The 23143-nt window shown below is 42.4% G+C and overlaps 1 protein-coding gene across 1 annotated transcript in view; it reads left to right on the top strand.

Moving 5' to 3' along the window:
- The window catches only part of LOC132885324 (ciliated left-right organizer metallopeptidase), a 55509-nt gene that overhangs the window by 15590 nt on the left and 16776 nt on the right, over positions 1–23143 (top strand). The window contains exons 10-13 of the mRNA XM_060919868.1: positions 1444–1540; positions 1653–1760; positions 1915–2043; positions 8798–8925. Coding sequence (XP_060775851.1) covers positions 1444–1540; positions 1653–1760; positions 1915–2043; positions 8798–8925 — 462 coding nt within the window. The remainder of the gene's footprint in view (positions 1–1443; positions 1541–1652; positions 1761–1914; positions 2044–8797; positions 8926–23143) is intronic.

Here is a 23143-nt window from a genome sequence, read left to right as displayed (position 1 = left end):
TCTGGCAACACTGCTTACTTCTGTGTTCAAGAGAAGCAGCATGTGCGAGTCAGTGTTTATGTAGGCTTAAATTATGTTAGTGAAAGTGTGTTATGTTTACAGTGAAGGACTGTGTGCACTTTATTATTATTATTTTTTTTACTTAATACAAGAAATTTACGGATGCCAACATTTTTGCCGAAATGGTATTTTATTTTCCATTGTTTAGGCAGCTTCAGCATCATACTGTGAGATTCTTTTCAAATTGTTTTTTTTTCCTTCTATGAAGCCTGAGCCATTTATTTTATTAGTTTATAATTATTGTTTAATTTAGTCTTCAGGAGAGACTGTCTGCACACAGGACTAGTATTAATAGTTTTTTTTTCTTACATGAAAGCTGAGGCATTTATATTATATTTTAAGGTAACTTCATGTTGTGCTGTGAGGTTCTATGCACTTTAACTTTTGAACCAACAGGTGCATTTGGATAAGTAAAGCCTATTTTTCTGCATTTTTGTAGTCCTGGTAATCTTTTATATTGGTAAAGTTGTTTATAGGACCATTTCTCAGTGTCTTGTTTTTTTAATCAATAGTTTTTCAGTAAAAACTTAATATTTAACATATCAGTCAATTTTAATCACAAAAAGAGAAAATCGCAACAATTCCTCACAACTTTCACTTCTTCCCACAATGTAATCGCAACAAAAACCTAAAAAACACCGCAAATTCCATCGCAATTTTTGGAAACCCCCCCGCAACATCAGACATTTTAGCCCACAACAATCATAGAAAAGGCCCACGGAATCCTGGTGGGACTATATTATAGCTGAGCTGAACTGAAACCATTCAGTCACACTGCAACCTTCCAGTACCAGTCAAAAGTTTGGATACACTTTCTAATTCAGTGGGCTTTCTTTATTTTTATTCATTAAAAGACACTTTTTCATGTCTGAAAGTAATGATGGATGTCGTTTCTCTTTACTTAGTTGAGTGGTTCTTGATATAATATGGATGACTACAGTTGTGGAATAGGGCTATTTACTTTTTTATTATTTACTATTTCTGTTTGATCTGAAACACATTAAGAAGGCAAGAAATTGCATGAATTAACTTTTGACGAGACAGACCTATTAATTGAAAAGCATTCCAGGTGATGACCTCGTGAAGCTGGTTAAGATAATGCTAATAGTGTGCAAAGCGTCATCAAGGTAAATGCTGGGTACGCTAAAGAATCTAAAATATGAAACATATTTTTTTTAAAACACTTTTGTTTACCACATAATTCCATGTATGTTTCATATGTTATTTCATAGTTTTGATGTCTTCAGTATTGTTGTACAATGGAGAAAATAGTCAAAATACAGAAAAACTTATGAATGAGTAGGGGTGTCCAAACTGTTCACTGGTACTGTATATACATTTTGTATAAAATGTATGGATATTTTTTAATACCTGTGCTTTCAGTGGATTTGGTTGCCATTATCTTCACCTCCACAAGGGGGTGTGCCAGAGTGATCAGTATTTGGAGGGATGTCGAATTTACAAACCTTTAGCCAATGGTGTAAGTTTTCTAAATCTCTTTGACCTTGTAACTATTTTGGAGCTCTGTTTTCCTTTACCTGCCCTGTTCTTATTTTTCTCATCTATGCTTTCTTTCTGTTTTTCTCCAACAGAGTGAATGTTGGAAAGAAAAGAATGAGACAGGGAGTGGAACAGAGGTGTGGAGCGGAGAGATTTTTCACACAGACAGCCGCTGTTTTCTCTCAAACATTATCAGAGAGGTAGAAAGGCATCAGGTCCTTTGTGCAAATTCATCTGTACATGTTTTTAGGAAGCAAAACAGTTATGGATATTTTTTTCTTTTTTTTTTCCAAAGCTAACTTGTCTTTAACATTGATGATTATATGAAAGTTTATTATTTAATTCATTTCATAGGACCATTTCTCCTTCAACACCTCTGTATCAGGCCGCTGTTACAGGCACAGGTGCACTGGAAGGAATAGGTACCAGATCCAGGTGCTGGGTTCTGATTGGCTGGACTGCCCACCTGGGAGGAGCATCAAGGTATACGACTCTTATCAGAATACAAACCCTCTTTTTCCTCGCTCAGTGATTAATTTTCAGTGCTGATCTTCACAGAATAAGTTAGCCAAAATGCTAATGTAACTAGCAGAGGTGGACAAAGTACCCAAGTTCATTACTTAAGTCAAAGTACAGATCTGACTGGTCAAATGTTACTCCGATACAAGTTGTACAGTCAAATTTTTACTTAAGTTAAAGTACGGAAGTATTTGCTTTTAAAAATACTTAAGTATTAAAAGTACATTTTCTGTCAACGCATTGTTGTATTATTGCCACAACGCTTACAAAACCTAATGACTCTGAAGCAACTGACTGGATTTACTGACTAGCTTGTAGAACCTGTAGAATAAACACCTGGTAGAATCTTACAAAATGAAACACAACTGAACTGAAAAAGAGCCATTGTCATTTTCATTTTTTTGTTTAAATTGTAACACTCCTCCCCACCCCCACAAAGCAGCATGGTAGTGTTCTGACCCAGCTCTGGCAGTGTGTGCACACATGTATGTGTATGTTAATCAGGAAGACAGTGGAATAGCTGTAAATGCAACTTGCTCAGAAAATAAAAATGACAATCCAACCTGCTTAAAACCCAGGTCCACACCTCGAGCGTAATAACTGCCCAACAGCAACACTGCTTTAAGCAAGACCATCATCTGACATCAAAACAAAAAATCCAGCAATTTGTTGTGACTGACTAGTACAATACTGTCCATCTCACAGGTATCACATGCGCGTATGTATTCATGCACGTACAGTATGAATCTGCCTGTGGAATCATGGTGGTTTAATGTTAAGCTAGCTAGTCAGTGAAGCGCCACTTGACATGATAGCAAAATCTTTTCAAACTCGAAATCATATTGGGTAGCTAACATTATGAGAAAATAAAGATTTCTACATTTTGTTTATTTGGCAAGATTATGCTAAAACATTTCTGAAAGCACTTCAGACAAGTTAATGTTATTCATGTTAGCGTAACTCCATTTTTACATGCAAACTAACAGTTTCCAAGTTAACTAGCTATGTGTTAACGTTAGCTGTGGACAAGGCTATAGCAACTTGGTGGGCAAATCCATAGAAAGTCATTTGACTAACCAGACTGCATAGCTATTGCAACGTTATTGCTAGCTCTAAAAGCACATAAAAATTCATCGCAAGATTTCTCTTGCAATAAAATGTTTATATACCTCAATATGTTTCCGCAGGTCGGATGGCAAGTTTTTGTAGGACGTGATGTCCTTCGTTTTAGGCAAACAAAGCAAACATTTAAAATGAAACCACTCTTTATTCCTTTCAGAAAACTGAAACATGGGTTCTAGCTATAGAACCATGGGTGTGTGCATTCTGCAGAAGAACCGCCTCTTTCCATTCTGCCATCAACTGATTGTAAAACTTTGCACGGGTGGGTGGAGCACAGAAGTACAGCAGGCCAGAACTGAGTTGCCAAAACACTTTATTTTCTGCTTTTCAGCATTTACACAATCTCCCAGCCACACAGACACGCACACACACATTAGTCATCTGGTTGGGGAGAGAGCTCTCTTCCTCTGCGCTCTCTCCTTATATAGGGCGCAGTCACTGGGGAAGACACACAAACACAGGTTAATTGACATCAGGTGTAGTGATTCTGCCACTTACCTTCCCTGACTCCACCCTCCGGTCACAGACCGATGCTTGACCATGCCCCCGCTGCCACATACCCCCACCGCCCGACTCAGGCCGGGCAGCTGTCCGGCCTGCAGCCGACTCCCCCCCCCCCCCCCCCCCCCGACGGGAGAGGAAGTCCGCCATGACCATCTGTGCCCCCGGCCTGTGGATCACCTTGAAGTTAAAGGGCTGGAGCGCCAGATACCAACGAGTGATCCGCGCGTTGGCATCCTTCATGCGGTGGAGCCACTGGAGGGGCGCGTGGTCTGAACAGAGGGTGAAACGGCATCCCAGCAGGTAGTAGCAGAGGGTGAGGACCACCCACTTGATGGCTAGGCACTCCTTCTCTATTGCGCCCCTCATGCACTGACAGCTTCCTGCTGATGTACAGCACGGGGCAATCCTCCCCCTCCACCTCCTGGGACAAAACAGCCCCCAGCCCTCTGTCTGACGTGTCCGTCTGCAACATAAAGGGGAGAGAAAAGTCAGGGGAGTGTAACAGTGGCCCCCCACAAAGTGCAGCCTTCACCTCAGAGAAAGCCCGCTGGCATTGCTCCGTCCACTGGACCGGATCTGGTGCCCCCTTTTTAGTGAGGTCAGTCAGCGGGCTGGTGACGTCCGAATAATTACGTATAAACCTACAATAGTAGCCAGCCAGCCCCAGGAACTGTCTCACCCCCTTTTTGGTCTTGGGCCTTGGCCAGGCCGCAATCGCTGCTGTCTTATTAATTTGGGGATGCACCTGCCCACTGCCCAAGTGGAAGCCCAGATACCGTACTTCCACCCGCCCAATTGCACACTTCTTCGGGTTGGCCGTGAGACCCGCTCGCCTCAGCGACTCAAGGACGGCCCTCAGGTGTTGTAGATGCCGCAGCCAGTCATTACTATAGATTATTATGTCGTCTAAGTATGCGGCCGCGTAGGTGGCATGGGGGCAGAGGACCCTGTCCATAAGCCGCTGGAACATAGCGGGCACCCCAAACAGCCCAAAAGGAAGTGTGACAAATTGGTGTAAGCCCAACGGTGTGGAAAAGGCCGTTTTTTTCTCGGGATAGTGGAGTCAAGGGGATCTGCCAATAACCCTTTGTCAAATCCAGTGTCGAATAAAAGCGAGCCGTGCCTAGTCGATTCAGCAACTCATCAATACAAGGCATTGGGTACGCATCGAATTTAGACACCGCGTTGACTTTTCTATAGTCCACACAGAACTGGACCGACCCGTCGGCCTTGGAAACCAAGACCACCGGGCTGCTCCAGTCACTGGTCGACTCCTCAACAATGCCCATTTTGAGCATGGCCTCGAGTTCTTCCCGAACCACCTTTTTCTTGTGTTCGGGTAGCCTGTAAGGGCGGCTGCGCACTACCACCCCCGGGGGTGTCTCAATGTGGTGTTCTATGAGGCGGGTGCGGCCGGGCAGGGGCGAGAACATGTCCAAAAATTCGGTCTGCAACTGGGCAACCTCTGTGAGTTGGGTCGGGAGGAGGTGGTCTCCACAGGGGACTGGAGAGGTAAGCGATGTCAATGTTCCCTTTTGAACCTCCGGCCCCAGTTCCGCCTTCTCCGGAACCAATGACACCAACGCCACGGGGATCTCCTCATTCCAGAGTTTGAGCAGATTGAGGTTGTAAATCTGTAGTGCCCCACCCCTGTCTGTTTGCCTCACCTCATAGTCAACGTCCCCGACTCAAAGGGGACATTGACTATGTGACCTCAAAGGGTTCTTGCCACTTGGCGATCAATTTGTAGCTCGATGTGGGCAACAGTACGAGTACTTTATCTCCCGGTGCGAACTCCCTAAGGCACGTACCCGTTGTACAGGCAGCTTTGCCGTTCTTGGGTCTGCTCCAAATTCTCCTGGGTTAGGTGTGAGAGTGTGTGGAGTTTTGTGTGCAGGTCAATAACGTATTGAATTTCATTTTTGCTCGGTGAAGGTCCCTCCTCCCAATTTTCTCGCCGTACATCTAGGATGCTGCGCGGCTTAAAGCCCATATAATAATTCGAACGGGGAGAACCCCGTGGAGGCTTGTGGGACCTCAAGCACTGCAAATAACAGGGGTTCGAGCCATTTATCCCAATTGCGTGCATCCTCCCTTACGAATTTTTTAATTATATTCTTGAGGGTGCAATTGAACCGTTCGACTAAACCGTCCATTTGTGGGTAATAAACGCTGGTACAGATCGGCTTAATTCCCAATAACCCATACAGTTCGCGCAGTGTGGGTGACATAAACGAAGTGCCTTGATCAGTCAGAATCTCTTTGGGGATTCCGACTCGGGAGATGACGCGAAAGAGCGCTTCCGCAATACTACGTGCTGAGATATTGCGAAGAGGCACCGCTTCCAGGTTCGCGTTGCATAGTCCACCAGAACTAAAATAAAGCGATACCCTCATGTTGACCGATCTAATGGCCTGACGAGATCCATCCCAATTCTTTCGAACGGGGTCTCGATTAATGGGAGAGGGCGCAAAGGCGCTTTTGGAATGGCCGCTGGATTTACTAATTGGCATTTGCGGCATGCCGTACACCACCTACGGACATCGCCGCGAATCCCTGGCCAATAGAACCAGGCCATTATTCGGGCTAGTGTCTTATCCTGCCCCAAGTGTCCAGCCATGGGATTAAAGTGAGCTGCCTGGAATATAAATTCCTGGCAGCTCTTTGGGATCAAAAGCTGTGTGACCTGCTCTTTAGTCTGAGTGTCCTGCGTCACTCGGTATAACCTATCCTTCATAATAGAGAAATAGGGGAAGGACGGGGCGGCGTTTGGCTGGAGCGTTTGACCATCGATTACTCTCACTTGGTCAAACGCATGCCACAGAGTCTTGTCTCACTACTGCTCTAATGGGAAATCCGCGAGGGGTTCCCCTAGAAAGGGAGGAGGAGCCTGCTGCTCCTCACTCGGATGCGGAGATGATGTAGACGGCTCTGTGACACCTGCTCCCACTAATGCAAGACCTCCCCCTGCTGAACTATGGCAGGACCCACTCTTCACTAAATGAGTCATTAACTCCTGAAATCCCGGCCAATCAGTCCCCAAAATTATCGAGTGGGTAAGGCGAGGATTAACCGCCGCCTTTACACTAAATTTTTCCCCTCGAAATAGAATGTGGACCGACACTAAAGGGTAGTTGTGAACATCCTCGTGCACACACAACACCTTCACCAATTGTGCTGTCCCCAATGCCTCGTCTTGCACCAGGCTTTGGTGGATTGAGGTCTGATTACAGCCGGAATCCACCAAAGCCTGATACGTGTCCCCTTGGATACTCACCGGTATGCGATACGCTCTGGCCCGATCGAGGGCAGTTCCTGGCACGTTGGGGATCCGGACCACCATGCCCACCTCCATTACCGAGCACTGATGCTGGAGGTGCCCCGGCTCCCCGCAGCACCAGCAAACCGGCCCGGGCTTTCTCTCTGCACCGGCGCTCTGGGGTTCACTCACCTCGGGGGGGAGAGACAGACACGGAAGCGGGAAACAGGAGGGTGCGGAGGGCCAGCTGGGGTGGAACTGGCCCCCGTCTCCGCGGTGGGGGAACGGGGCGAGGACGAGACACAGAAGGGGAGGGAGAGAGAGAGAGAGGAGAAGAGGAGATCTGCGATCCTGCCATGGGAACAGCCGCCAAATGATCCTCCGCCAACTCGATGGCCTGATCCAGCAACGTCGGGCGATGGCACTGGACCCACTCAATGGTCCCTTCGGGCAGTCAGGTGATGAACTGCTCCAGTGCCACCAGATCGATGATTCCCTCGGCGTCGCGGTTGTCAGCCCTCAGCCACCGCCGGCAGGCATCCCGGAGTTGCTGGCCAAACGCGAACGGGCGGCCGACCTCCTCTAGGTGTAGAGCACAGAAGCACTGGCGTTGTTGTTCTGAGGTGCGCCCCACACGCTGGAGGACGGCCCAGCACAGGTCCGCGTAGACCAGCCAGCTGTCGGCGGGGAGCTGTAGCGTGGCCACCTGCACCTCACCCGTTAGCGGGGGGGGAGGTGCGCCACGTGCTGTTCCACCGGCCAGCCCCAGGCCTCTGCTGCTTGCTCAAAGAGCGCTAGGAAGGCCTTGGGGTCATCGTGCAGGCCCATCTTTGTGAGGGTGAGGTGGGGTGGGCCCGCGGGGGTGGAGGTGGTGGACCCTGCCAACGCGAGGAGGTGCCGGAATGCCTGACGAGCTTCCTGTTGCACCAGCACCAGGGCCTCGAACCTTTGTGCTTGCTCCTTTCGGAGGTCAACCAGCACCTGGTGCTGGCTCCATTGGGCCGTGGCGAGGGCATGGACCAGGTCTGCGAAGGGCGAGGACTCCATGGGGCTGTTCTCCTCTGTGCTCCTCCCCGGGTTTCGGCACCACTGTAAAACTTTGTGCGGATGGGTGGCGCATAGAAGTACAGCAGGCCAGAATGAGTTGCCAAAACACTTTGTGTAAATGCTGAAAAGCAGAAAATAATCTCCTAGCCACACAGACACGTACACACACATTAGTCGTCTGGTTGGGGAGAGAGCTCTCTTCCTCTGCTCTCTCTCTCCTTATTTAGGGCGCGGTCACAGGGGAAGACACACAAACACAGGTTAATTGACATCAGGTGTAGTGATTCTGCCACTTACCTTCCCTGACTCCACCCTCCGGTCACAGACCGATGCTTGACCACGCCCCCGCTGCCACACTTGTGTTAAATAATGTTGTGGAGAAATAATTGATCTGGATTTATACAGTCTATGGATGTGACATGATCCTAGTGATTAAACATCAACTTTCAAAGCCACTTCATAGTAATGAGTAATGAGGAACTTGATAGAAATGTAGTGGAGTAAAAAGTACGATATTTGTCTTTGAAATGTAGTGAAGTTAAAGTCATAAGTTGCCAAAAAAATAACTCAAGTAAAGTACAGATACTCAAACTATACTTAAGTAAATGTACTTCATTACTGTCCACCTCTGGTAACTAGCAATAAGCTAACACAGCCCTGGTAGGTGTCATACATAGTAAACCTTGTTAACATTTTGTAGGCAAAATCTTAAAACCATGTTCTGTCCCTTAATGATGATGTCTGTAACACTGCACATTTCATCTGTATGTTCTTTTATATCTTAAGGTGTTTGGATATCGGGGTGCCATTTTCTGCCCTGACAATAGATTATGTCATTACCCTGATATAGCTCCTCCCACTTCACTGCACAAGCCCCTCCCCTCACTTCTGCTTCTCACTACACCTCCATCTCGGTCAGTATTGTGCAACACAAAATCAGTTTTTTTTATAATTCCTAAATTTATTTTCTCTCCATAGAGGTACATGCATCAATATAAATTATCATCATTTATTATCTACAGGGATCAATCTCTGACACAAAGACCCATAACTGGCCTGAAGTTAGACACTGCACTTCTCTTCTCTGAGATGAGCGTAATAACAGTGGTGGGTGTCAGTGCTGTGCTCTTTTTCTTGGGCTCTCTCATGATAATCTACAGGAAGTGCGGCCCATCCAGGCTCAGAGTCCACGCCCTCATACACTCGCCTTCTGCACTGCAGGTGTAGCCCACTACCTCTCAAAGTTCTACTGTACACACAGTGCTTGCACAGCTGTCAATGGACTTTTATCTGACATCCTATTTTTTTCTGTTGAGAATAGTGTAGAATGCCAGATTCAATTTAGTGATATTGTTATTTTTGGGAACTGTTTAGGAATCGCAGCTCTTTTTAGGCCATTATTAAAAAATGTTCTGTTTCCGGTCCACCGGCCGGGTGAGTGCCGTTTGTGCAGGTGAAATTTTTTTTTTTAATGCCGGTTTTTCAACATTTTTTTCGGGTTCGTAAATCTAAAATCGAACTTGACATTTACGCATTCCCAGGGCTTTCCACTAAGGCTCATACTAGCCAGCCATCACAAATAAGTAGCCAGCCGGGGGGGGGGGGGGGGGGGGGGGGGTAAACACAAAATAAGCTCCTGTGCACGCAGTTCCCAGGATTAAATGTATTTTCCACAGACCATTTATTTATTCACTTTACTCAAATACAAAGTAAAATGGCAGTAAATCTTCTTTCTTTTCTTGTGTATTGCATCATGAGGCGTTCCTGGCTTGTAAATCTCTTATTTTCGGTGCATGACACATTCACGCAACTGAGCATGCTATGAATTAACAGTGACAACGCTCAGCGAACATTTCTCCATTTGTGTATGAAAATACACTCCAACGACTCAGTTTGGTTTCATTTACAACCAACGGTGTCTTTTGATGCCAGCACGTAATTGAACGAGAGAAGACTGGTTTACTGGAGACAAAATAAGCGTTATCTCTGCTTCTGTTCCCTCCGACGGCCCCGACACACTACTGCCTACGCTGAGTGCGCGCGCGCACACACTGCATGTCGGGGCCACAGATGAGTTACTCTCCCTTGATCAACGAAGTCGGCGGGGAATTTGTGGTTATTATCGGTACAAACAGTGCGAATCACAACTTAAATGAGTGCAGTTCAGTTTGACATTATTGTCAGTCCGTTAGATAAACATTTAATTTTATTAAAATCGAAAATTTAATATTTAGAGCCTGTGGGCTACAAAAATAATAGTCATTAAAGTAGCCGGCTGGACTTAATTGTGTAGTCGGCTGTATGACCGGCAGCCGGCGCTTGTGGAAAGCCCTGTCGAATCAGCTCTGCGCATGTGCCGTGCGGCACAAAAAAATGGCAGCCACCATGAAGGAAGGAGATCCGGAGTTTTCAAACATTTGCTTAAGTGTGAAATCACAAAATGGTATTCTAGCGAACAACAAAATAGTAAAGATTCAGAAAAACAAATCATTCAGTGATCATTTTAATAGTGTAATTTCATCCGAACTAGGCCTAACGGTCGATTTAGAACTACAAAAAGTCCATGTGTCGGACATTTTAAGTACCTTTGTAAAAGTTTTGCAAATGTTGCAGTCAGCATTTAAAATGCTAACTTAAAGTTTTTGTACAAGTTTCAGTTGGTTAAACTGTCATATTTTATTAAATGTGTCTGCTTTTGTAATAAAAAAGTACTGAAAGAAAAAGCAAACACAGCATTGCGATTTCTTATCCATCCATATAAAAAAAAAAATCCCTCCCTCCCGACTGAAAATTTTTTTGCTCACCCGGTGGACAGGAAACGGATTTTTTTTTAAAGGATGGCCTTACTGTATGCATTGCCTTCCATCACCAAAAGATCATACATATTTGCTGGAATGATTTAATTAACTTTCAGCTGTAGCTCAAACTAATTTACAGGATAAAAAGAAAATGTAAACAGGACAGTAAAACATTTTTAAACTTTGCACAGAAGCAAAAGATCTGTTTACAGACTCTTGTGTATTCGGTAAATATATTTTATGCTTCTTTTCCCCCAAAACCAACAGAAAAAAAGACAAATCATTACAACTATTAGAAAATTCAATAAATTGAAATCACAAGGAAAATAGTAATATATAATAACATCCCTCTTTTCTTCTCAGTCCTACTTTGCTCAAAAGAAATCAACACTCTTTCACCTAATGAACAATGTTTTACAGTTCTTTATACAAGTTACATCACACACCACTTTATCACCGACATCAGTGAACACAGAAAGAGAACAATTTAATTCCAGGTAACATTTGCTTGTGTAATATGTCAGGAAGACCACGACAGACTGTGCTGTTATATGAACATAAAACACACCGGGGTGTGATGCAGCATGACACTCAAGCTGAGCCAGCTGAGTACCATTACCAGTCCCTGTGTGTCCCTTTTAATTGATTACAATGAGTATGTTAATATTAACCTATCATTCAGCCAGAACTACTCGTGCTGTTATCAGAAAATAATGTACACCTTCTGACCAATCAGATTTGAGCATTCAACTATGCTGGGCTATAATATAATTTATTATAACTAGTTAGATAAAGGTATTTACAGCAGTAGAACATGTTCTCCTGACCTGTTTAGTATAGTTAGTGTGTAATGTTTGCAGGGGCGTCAGAAGCATTTTTAATGTGTGTGTGTGTGGGGGGGGGGGTGTCCTCCCCCAGAAAATTTTTAATTAATTAGATGCCATTTCCTGCATTCTGGTGTATTTTTAACAGGTTGTTAAACACCTAATTTTACCTACAAAAGTCACGTAATTCAATGACTATTTTAGAGACTCAACAATAAGTCCTCATTCAACTAGTCCATATATTCATCAGTCTGTTTTTAAACCCACTGCTATGCCTAAGATAATGAGAATGACACAATTTATCACCAACAATGACTTTATAGATGCATTTTACTTTTTATTTTGTGTTTCCTTTTTTATTTAGTTTTAGATGCAACACAACATACCACTGTGCCAAGCAATAGTGACCCTCAACTGTATGTTTAAAAATAAGAATATTCATAATTTCACACAATGACCAGGCATGACATGGCATCATGCAAACTTCATAACACAAAATCACACTGTGTCAAGCAACGGTGACACATAAAAAATAACTTCACACAATGAACAGATGCAATTTTGTTAATCACCAACAGTGACTTCAGTGGGTGCATTTTACTTTTTTCCAATTTAGTGACACTCGTAACAAAAATGGCATGGCATCATGCAGTCTTCATAACACAAAATTACACTGTGTCAAGCAACGACACACAAAAGATAACTTCACACAATGAACAAGTGCAGTTTTGTCAACCTACATGCAATGGTGGTACTACAGTAACATTTACAGATTAGTATAACAAATAGATTTATAGATATAACCCCTTACATTGGTGCCACCACAATTTCTACCACTTCATAACTTTTATCTCCCTTTCCTTCACAATCCACCTGGAATAACATCCATCTCTCTCCATCGCTTTCCTTTCTACTATTCCTTCCCCATACACTGATTTCCCATGTTACTTTCCAGAAAACTGGCAAAGACCATAAAACAAGTTCTTCAAATCACAACAGGGAATCAATAAATATCATCAGAGCAGACTTGACCTCATTCTTGGCATTACAATAAGGCAGGCCTACTGGGTTTGAATTAAATGATAGCTAACATTAAGCTAGCTGATACATCTAACATTGACTAGCCAGCTAACTGCACTAACATTTCCATTGGGACAAAAAAACCCTGTCCTGTGGGGAAATTTTGACTTACTTTCCGCGTCTTTGTAAAGAATTTCCTGATGTCCATTGTGTCTGGGGAGGGAGCAAATACTGCAAACAATTCATCATCAACCAACAATACCCCATTAGACTAAGCTTATTTCATTGTTTAGTTGAACATTAATTTAACGTGGCCTAGGGTTAATTTTGAGGGCATATAACAAAAGAATAAGGTTTAGCAAAAGCTAGACATTGTGAGGTGGCAATGGGGCTGACGTCACCTCCTCCACTTTCGAGCAGCTGCATCAACATGTCTGTGCTTGCGCTGAGGGCCCGTTTACACGAGGACGCTGTCGGGTAAAAACGACCAAATATTTTATCGGAAGTGCCTTTCGTCTACATGGGGACGGCGTTTCCGAGGCTGAAAAACGGAAAAAATTGAAAACGCCTTCCAGAGTGGATAAGTTAAAAACAGCCCCCATTGCATATCTGTCTAAACTACCCAATACGCGAAACTCTGCTCGGATCTGCTCACGTCGGGTACGCGTTTACGTCATACATATGTCATATACTGTACATGCCAGCCCGGGAAGTAAGAAAGTAAGTAAAAAAGTAAGAGCATGTCTGATTACATCGATCCAACAGACCTTCAAGCTGCTCTGGCAGCTTTAATAAACGTCCAGGAGTCCTTCGAACATTTATACCAAATCTGCACATATACTGTTAATGAACAGAGGCGGGTATAGTATGCTCTTACTTTTTTACTTACTTTCTTACTTACCATAGCCAGAGTAGTCAAAGTTTTCGCGGCGCAGATGTGCAGATCAGACAAGATGGAAGACGTTGCGCATGCGTGCAGACATAGCAGAGGTCTTTCACAGCACCACCTAGCCACCTGGCATGCACATCCAATTGAATTCCACACATTTATGCGTCACTGTATAGACGCAGATTTCCTCCTTGAAAACGGTCGTGTAGACGTGGAAAAAAGTGAGAACGAAAACGGACTTTTGCGTTTTTGTTTCAGACCGTCCCCGTGTAAAGTGGGCCTGAGATTCACTTCACTCGCGCGCGGCGAGTTGTTGTAGGGACCGCCCGGAAAACCCGGAGTGGATTTTCAGTGGTCTGTGTATTCTCTTATCGATCAAGTGGAATGGATTCTTCCACAAAGCAATAGAAACAGCGCTGGGTGAACTAATATTTTATGTTAAGTGGGCCCAAACGAAGAATTATGAAATGTGAAGGGGACACGCTGCCTTCACATTCAATGGTGGCGACACCCATGCCCGAGACTGAGGCGCCAATGATGATATGGGGAGAGCAGGGAAAGGCCTAGCGGCATTTTTGGAGACCAAATGTTTGTCATGTCTCATTCAAAATGCTCATTGTCATTTACATCTCTCATCTGTGTTAACTTTGTCTTATATCAAGAAATGCAAATGTACACACGGGCTGTGAAAAACACTCATTTATTGGGTAAAACTTTGTGATAACATTTCCGTATTCACTTTACTCACCGGCAGGGGCGTAGCCATCATTTTAGAAGTGAGGGGGACAAATTGTTCAGAGGTCTATTGAGTGATTTATCATCCTCTCACATTCAATTGCACCTCTCCTTAGCAGCTAAAGAACCACATAACCACAAACGGCACAGCACCAGGGAACCGACTTTAGTTCTTTAAAATGATCTCATCTCATCTCATTATCTCTAGCCGCTTTATCCTGTTCTACAGGGTCACAGGCAAGCTGGAGCCTATCCCAGCTGACTACGGGCGAAAGGCGGGGTACACCCTGGACAAGTCGCCAGGTCATCACAGGGCTGACACATAGACACAGACAACCATTCACACCTACTGTCAATTTAGAGTCACCAGTTAACCTAACCTGCATGTCTTTGGACTGTGGGGGAAACCGGGGCACCCGGAGGAAACCCACGCGGACACGGGGAGAACATGCAAACTCCACACAGAAAGGCCCTCGCCGGCCACGGGGCTCGAACCCGGACCTTCTTGCTGTGAGGCGACAGGGCTAACCACTACACCACCGTGCAGCCCCCAAAACAACTCTTAAGAGTACAATTTATCCAAAAAGTTACTCAAGTAAATGTAACTAGTTACTACTGCCTTGTTTTTCCAAACAAACAGTGTAAGTTGAGTAATGCTGTTGAATGTAGATAATGTTTAGCTAAAAGATGGCAAATAGATGTCAATTTAGTTAGCGAGCTAGCTTAACTAACTAAATTGACATCTATTTGCCATCTTTTAGCTAAACATTATCTACATTCAACAGCATTACTCAACTTACACTGTCCCTGCATTCATGTGCTCTGGGAAGATGATATTTTCCAGTTGGGAAGTGGTATTTACCAGTGTGTTGTGTTCACATGCTTTTGTTGTGGTTGACAAATTAAAGATGGTGGACCAGATTCAAGTTAGCAATAGTTAGTTAGCTATCGTTAGCAATAGCGTCTGCTCTGGATAGGTAAAAACAAACCATAACAACGCATTTTTAAAGGAAACGGATTTCTAATGTATTATATTACACTTGTTAATGACGCAACATTGCATAGACACCAAAAACTACCCACTAGTACTAGTAAAAAAAAACTTTAGTAGCGTACAATGCTTAGCATTCAAGTGTCTTGTACCGCTCGCCGCCATGTTGAAAAGGTTAAAGTTCATCTCATCTCGGCAACTCGTGTATCACAATTTTCTACGAGTTGCCCAGTGGAAAATACCACAAGAGGGGGCGTTCATGTGTGCTTTCCATGTCGGCATTTGGTATTTACCATAATTCCCATAGCACATGAACGCAGCATGTTTGTTTGGAAAAAACTGTCTAAAGTCTTTAGCCTCTTGGCTGGTTTGCTGAACATACAGAAGCACTGCCCAGATCTGAATCACACCAAAGATACTCATACAATATTTTCGAAAGAGTCTCTGATCACACACAACAGCGGTGTTTGTTTGCCGCCTTAGCTCCGCCTGCTCATGATGCGTTTAGGCGGCTCGGAAAAACGCATTTCCACATGTTAAAAATGAGTTGAGTGGTTGTAATGGCTGTAAAAAGTGCGGGGGACAGAGGGCACAAATACGGGAAGTGCTGTGATTCCTTTACCTTTGACCCAGTTGATTCACAATTATTTAGTATACAATAATCCTTTAATAGTACTACCAAATCTATTGATTGGAGAATATAATCTGACTGATAAAAAAATGTAATAAGTTCATTAGTAATGTTTTGAAATCCAAAGTGTTTCATGATTATTGCAGAGGGATAACTTGGCAGGGTTCTAATTTGGTAACTCCGGGCACTTTAAACAAAGCATATTCAAAATTTATTAAATGGCCTATTTTGCCTAAAGTTAAAGAAACGCATTTCAAAATCATCAATAAGATTTATCCTGTGGCAGAGCTTCTAAAAAAAATATTTAATTTTGAGGTGGATCAGTGTTCCTTCTGCAATGGTGGTGATGAAACACTGGAGCATTTGTTTTATTTATGTCCTATTTCTCATTGTTTTTGATCAGATATAAAAAAAAAACTGGGTATCACTTAAAATTAATGATGTTCCATCCTTTGAATTATATCATATTATTTTCTACATAGATAATTTGCCCTCTTCTGTTTCGGACATCTCATCTCATTATCTCCAGCCGCTTTATCCTGTTCTACAGGGTCGCAGGCAAGCTGGAGCCTATCCCAGCTGCCTATGGGTGAGAGGCGGGGTACATCCTGCTTCGGACATTATTAACAGAATTTTATTAAGGGGTAAATATCATATTCACTGTGCAAAATAGAGAAACTGTAAGCCCTCCTTCCCTGGATTTATTAATGACTTTAAAATGTTCTTGTCTCTCAAAGAAATAGACTAAAATTGCAAGGAAAACAAGTATAGACATTGCTCGTTATTCGTTATTGTAATTTATGAATCCTTTTCCTTTTGTGTCTCTGCTCCGTTATGTGTTCATTTGACTGCCTAATTTAAAATGTAATTTACATGCAGCTATTTTTTTTTGTTTTTTTTGTTTGTTTGTCTTTGTTTTTCTCTTACATGTATCCCCTAATCTGTAATTTTAATCCATATCCTCCCTGAGAGTTTGTACATTTTCCTTTGTTTAATTAAAAAAAAAAAAGTCCGCTACGCCCATGCTCATCGGCATTCAAACCCCGCTACTTCCGGGTTTCCGTGGGGAAACCGAGGGACTGTACCACTTGGGTCAGATAGAGGGGTTTTGTGGCTGGATGGTGGGTTGAGCCATTTTGACAGGGGTGGGATTTATAGCAAAATGTTTTGAAAACAAAAGATAGACAATTCATGAAAATACTGAGTGGATTCAGGTCAGCTTGTCCGAAGGATTTCGCAGTGATTTCAAAATCAACATCACTATTTAGAATTAAATTCCTACGACTCATCATTTCTATAGACCCCTTCGCATGTTTGTAAACAAACCGACCGTTGCCAGGATGCGCGCGCAGCCTGGACTCAGAAACAATGGCGCTGCCCATAGACCGGCATTATGAGCTGTCAGATTATGCCAAACAATTGTCGTTACAAGATCGAGAATGCTACATAAATAAGTTAACTCTAACAAGTGGACATCGCCTACCGGATCTGCATTTAATTAAAGAGTGGACGGACGATGTTAGTAAGTTCCCTGGTATACAATGGCCAGATATATACTCGTACCTTATTGACAAGACTTCAGTGTACGCCCACGAAAAACTTCGTGCCTACAAGTCTTTAGACGCATATGATTATGTTATGTGCGGGCATGTACAACTTGATTAACAATGGGACATTCATATTCATTTTGTTTTAATCAAATTATGCCAGTGATGTGATGACAATGTGGCTTTAGCTACAACAGCAAATGCCAACACTAAACAGTAATTTGCAGGAGGTAATGGCATGAAAGGAATGATAGTGTAAAGAGTGCAGCTAAGAGAAATCAGAGCTGCGTAAAAAGCGAGAGGCAGAGAGCAGAAATGAAACTGAACGGGGTGGGAGCTAGGTTAGAGCAGTCAACGTAATTTGGCATTTAGAGTGAGGGCACACAATTTTACCTTTCCATCCTTGCTTTAAAATTGTGATTTTCGGCATACACAAATAATGATGGCACAAAATCTGGACTGCTTGAGTCAAGCGAGAGCTCTCCTACAAACAAAATTGCATGCAAAGCTAAGTTAACATGCTAACAATATTCATTACATTGTGTAACTATGACCCAGCTAATCAGACAAACGTTACCAAAGTATTTTGCTACATCAATAAACGAAGACTAGAAAGAATAAAAAAGAAAGATTTAATAAATAGCCTGATCTTACCTGTGATGAAGTGGGCGCTGTAAACCCGCGCATTTTTGATAGTGCTTTCATCCCAGTCTACACGTTTGATGGCTTGTAGCCATAGACGTCGGCGATTTTTTTTGAATGGGTGAGATCCTGCTGGAATTCTGAACATTTTAACCCCATCACTGCTATGATTCTGACACCCGACAACACAACAACTAGGCATTTCTGAGTCTTTTTTGGGTCCAGGCTGCGTGCGCAATTTCCGCCTACGTATGAATGACGTTTACTGCGAAGGAGTCTATTAATTCATTTCCCCCGTTTTCTTTCTCTTTCAGCTTGTGGCTTTTCTTGTGAAAGATTTCTTCGCCTTTCTCTCGCTCTTTCACCGCTTCTTTCCTTTCCTTCCTCTGGCAAAATTCTCTCTCTCTCTCTCTCTCTCTCTCTGTCTCTCCCCGGGTTTCACTCACTTTCTCTCTTGTTCTGGCATCTTTTTAAAGTTTGTATTAAAGTGTTTAAAAGTGATGATGATGATATTATGCTGTTTGAGTTGCTGTCGGTAGAAAAAAAATGATAAATATGAAACTTTATTTTTTTTCGCGGTCCAAATCCTGCGCTCTGATTGGCTGGTGAGCAGGTCTGTATTCTACGGTACGGACCCCGGTTACGGACCTCTGGCGACTCGTTCGTTCACAACAACAACAAATATAGTCGCATTTTTTGTCAACATTTATCTTTTTTTATAAGATTTATTTATAAGATTATCAAAAGTCTTATAAATTTTTGCCAGCATTTCTCAGGAGAATAGCATTAATTTTACAGCATGGATAGCGATAACGACAGTGTTCACAGCGAAAGCGAGTTTTACTACCCTGAGAAAGAAGAAATAAAAGAAAACATTTCAGGAGAAAGCTAAAAACCTCTAACTTGCTAACACCGAGCAAAAACATGGCTGAATCCTGAATGACTCAGTTTCGTATAAATAGGGGACTACATGGAGCACTTGCATGTGACATCACAGTCGATCCAGATTGTGACAGACACCATCTTGTCGGTCAAACACCATATTTCCACCTTCTACTTCTGGTTCTGCTTCTACTTCTACAGTACCTTTTCTTCTGGAAAACCCTACTATATACAATTCTACTACAATGGCTGCGGCTACAAGCTCTCCCTACCTGTGCACGTTTTTTATGTTTTTTGTGTGTATTTTTGCGTGTTGTTCGTCTGTATCAGACTTCAATATCCACTACAACCGTATGGACTTACTGGACATTGGTTTCCAGCAGAAAATGACAGTTTGTAGCGATTTCCATCACATGCACAGCATTCCGGACGAGATAGCGAGACCAGCGGGGTCTCCGTGGATTGTTATCGGAAGCAAAGTGAAGGAGGCGGCGTCGGGAGCGGAAGCAAAAGCGAGGCTGCAGGCAGAGCCGGCCTGTTGACTAAGCTCAGAAAACAGCCACTCAAATCTCCACTGCTAAGCCTCTACCTCTCCAACGCCAAATCCATGGTAAACAAGACGGATGATTTGGAATTACAGCTGGAATTACCTAATTCTATTCTATAATTGACTGGTCAGTGCTATACTCAATACTTAAGTGACGTACCCGTCCAATGAGGATTGTTATTTTCTTGTTTACAAGATGCCACATCTGAGTCGCTGACAAATCCTGAATTTCTGTAAAGATAACTGTGCAGAGATTTATAAGCACGCAGTGCTTCACCACTGAACAGCGAGGGAAAGTTAATGAGGTAATTATACACGTCTGGGTATTCCACCTCTGGCAGTTCAAAATCCACTGACACGGTCGTGAAAACTCCATCCGGTAAGCCATAAGGGTCACTAATCTGTAGATCGTTTATTTTAGACATATATCTAGTTATCTGTTCATTAGAAAAATGAGCCATGTAGTCCGTCGGTTGAAATTGATCCATTCTGTACACGAGTGCAGCAGTATTCAGTGGTGTTTTTTACCGACAAGATGGCGGCTGTGTACTTTCCAGTCACGTGACTGCAAGATCTCTATAGGAGGCAAAATGTAGTTTTTTTTTCCCCTGCCATGGAAGTGCACTTGTATACCGAGGAGGAAGCCATTTGCATTATAGCCGTGAATGAGGATTCAAAATGGCGGCTCGGCTCGGTTTTCCCTTTCGGGCGCTCTCGTTTTCTGTTAGAATTTGGTAAAGAAAAAATAAATGTATTATTTACCAGCTTAAGGTTGGTCCGTATGGTGAAATACCATGACCTCGGCCCAGAGGGTGTCACTCAGTACTTTCAAGACCTCGGTCACGGTATTTCACCATATGGACCTCCCAGCTGGTAAATAACATGTATATCTGCAGACGAAAATCAGTGATGAAGGCTCGCTTCGAGTTCCAGCCAAACTCAAACAGCCAATCAGAATCGTGAGGGGCGGGGATGGACACGGCTAGGATCCCTGTGTGTCCATGAAAAATCAACTCGATGGGTTTCCGTAGTTTCTTCAGTCTGGAGCTCCGCTCGCACAGGCTGAAGGCAAACCTAAGTATACAGGACCAGTCAAAAGTTTGTACACCCCTACTCATTCATACTGTAGGTTTTTCTGTATTTTTACTATTTTCTACATTGTAGAACAATACTGGAGACACCAAAACTATTGAATAACATATGGAATTATGTGGCAAACAAAAACGTGTTGAAAAAAAACCTGTTTGATATTTTAGATTCCTCAAAGTAGCCAGTGTTTATGACCACACCAATTTAATTAGTTGGTTCTCGGATTTTTTCAGAAAAAATATGAGGCGAGCGAGCGAAATAAAAATTTAATTAAAAAAAATGCGCTGATGGTAAAATTAGCGGTGGAAATAGAGGGCTTTCATAATAGAGAAACAAAACAAAGACAATACATTATTGTTACACATTTCATATGGCTCTTTTAATATTTCCACCCATATGCATTAAGGGCTAGCTCTGGCTGCACATCTTTTATCAGGCAAACCAGTAAACATATAGGCTAAATAAACGATTGAATTACAGTCAATTGAACATCTACAATGCACAGAAAAAAAAAGATTTGACCAGGAGTAGGCCACTTCTGATGGCTAAATGCTTCGAATGATTTTTTTGTTTGCCCCTCACATCAATCAATGAAATATATAAATCAAACCCAACTCCACAGAGTTGTTGTCCAAGTTGGCACATCGCAGGGTAACAAGCTCACGGCATCTTGAGTACAACTGTGCAAAGTTTTCCCCCTCTTGAATTTCGACACATCTGTCAAAGATTTTACGCTTCTGTTCGCTGAAAATCCTAACAATCACAAACACAGGCTTTGCAGGATTCCCCTCCACAGGCATGTTTCTTCCACAAGTCTTTATCTAAAGTGAAAGGGGCGATTTGATTGGTTTTTGACGTCACGTGACCTCAACCTGCAGTCAATTTCGATTTTATTTATTTATTTTTTCATTTTGCATTTTCTTCAAGCGGCGATTCCGAGAACCAACTAATTGAATTGGTGTGGCCTTACTTTGATGATGCTTTGCAGACTATTGGCATTATCTTAACCAGCTTCATGAGGGAGCCACCTGGAATGCTTTTCAATTAACAGGTGTACCTCGTCAAAAGTTAATTAGTGTAATTTCTTGCCTTCTTCATGTGTTTGAGCTCAAACAGTAAATAGTAAAGAATAAAAATACAGTAAATAACCCTATTCCACAACTGTAATAATCCATATTATGCCAAGAACCACTCAACTAAGTAGAAATGACAGCCATCATTACTTAAAGTTCTACTTTAAATATTACTTACTGAGTAATTAAGTAGTACTGTAATTCATCGTTACTTGAATTCAGTCCGTCATGACTTTAATTCAATTTTTTTTCTTACTTTTTATGAACTAAAAAACACCATGTCTTAAAGTAATGATGGATGTCATTACTCTGTCCCAAGTCTCCCTGCTCTCCCCTATTATACCTGCAGGATCATATATTTAGCCCAAAACATTGCTTGTTTGCCTCTTATTGCTCTAAAACTTGTCCTGGATCTGGAGAAAACTGTAAAGACATGGTCCATTTTTTGTGCACAATTTGTTATATACTAACAGTAGTCACTACACCACTTGTCCAGTGTTCATGACCTCAGATGAAAATCGCGGGCTGCTGACAGTTATTGACAGGGCTGACTTATTGGGACATTTTAGCTGAGATAAATCCTGACAGATCATTGACATTACTCTTTAGAGTTTTCTGATGTGGGTTATTTTATGTATTGGTGGGTCATTTCATGTATTGGTGGGTCAGCTGGTTTGGAGATCATTTTGCGGGTCATTTGGGAGGTCTGATTTTCTACTACAGGACAGAGGGTCCATCCTGTCTCAGGGCTAACTGGTTAGCATGCTAACTTCAGGAGATATCTCTGTAACCCCAGACATATACAGCTTTCACACAACATCAAGGCTCTTATTTCTTCACGTTCTGTTCATAATTTTATTTGTTGAATGTTTGAAACTAAAATGCTTGCAAATTCTTCCACTTATCACCTTTAATTCAATGCTTTTAACAAAAATATCACAATTTCAGAATTACAGACATTTTTACATATTTCCTCCATTTTCACAAACTCAAAAGTAATTGGACAAACTAATATACATATAAATATAAGGATTATTTTTAATACTTGGGTCATTATCCATCTATACTGAAAACTATTAGTGAAGCTTTTCATTGGTTTTGTCAAGTACAGAAATAAAATAAGCTTTAAAAAAGTCACAGACACACGACTGATATAATCACACATTTCGTTCATTTGTATGATTGTAGAACTTCATTACAATTCACGTATTAAAGATCATTAACAGTTCACACTGATATTAAAGTGATCAATAAAATTTGTTAAAAGCAGCTGCTGATGTCTGTGTGGATAAAACTGAACAAACATGAGTTTCTCCTTTCAACAGAAATACAGTCAGATTATTATTATTATTTAATATAGAAGTGAAAATGTTAGTTATGGTCCAAAAAAATAATGATTTAAAAAAAAAACTACACTATTGCCAAAGTGAGTGTTAATCAGGAATAAAATAATTCCAGCATGTG

This window comes from Neoarius graeffei, chromosome 1, assembly GCF_027579695.1.
Source record: "Neoarius graeffei isolate fNeoGra1 chromosome 1, fNeoGra1.pri, whole genome shotgun sequence".
Taxonomy (NCBI): domain Eukaryota; kingdom Metazoa; phylum Chordata; class Actinopteri; order Siluriformes; family Ariidae; genus Neoarius; species Neoarius graeffei.
Note: the sequence above shows the minus strand (reverse complement) of the source record. Positions and strands in the feature narration are given on the sequence as shown.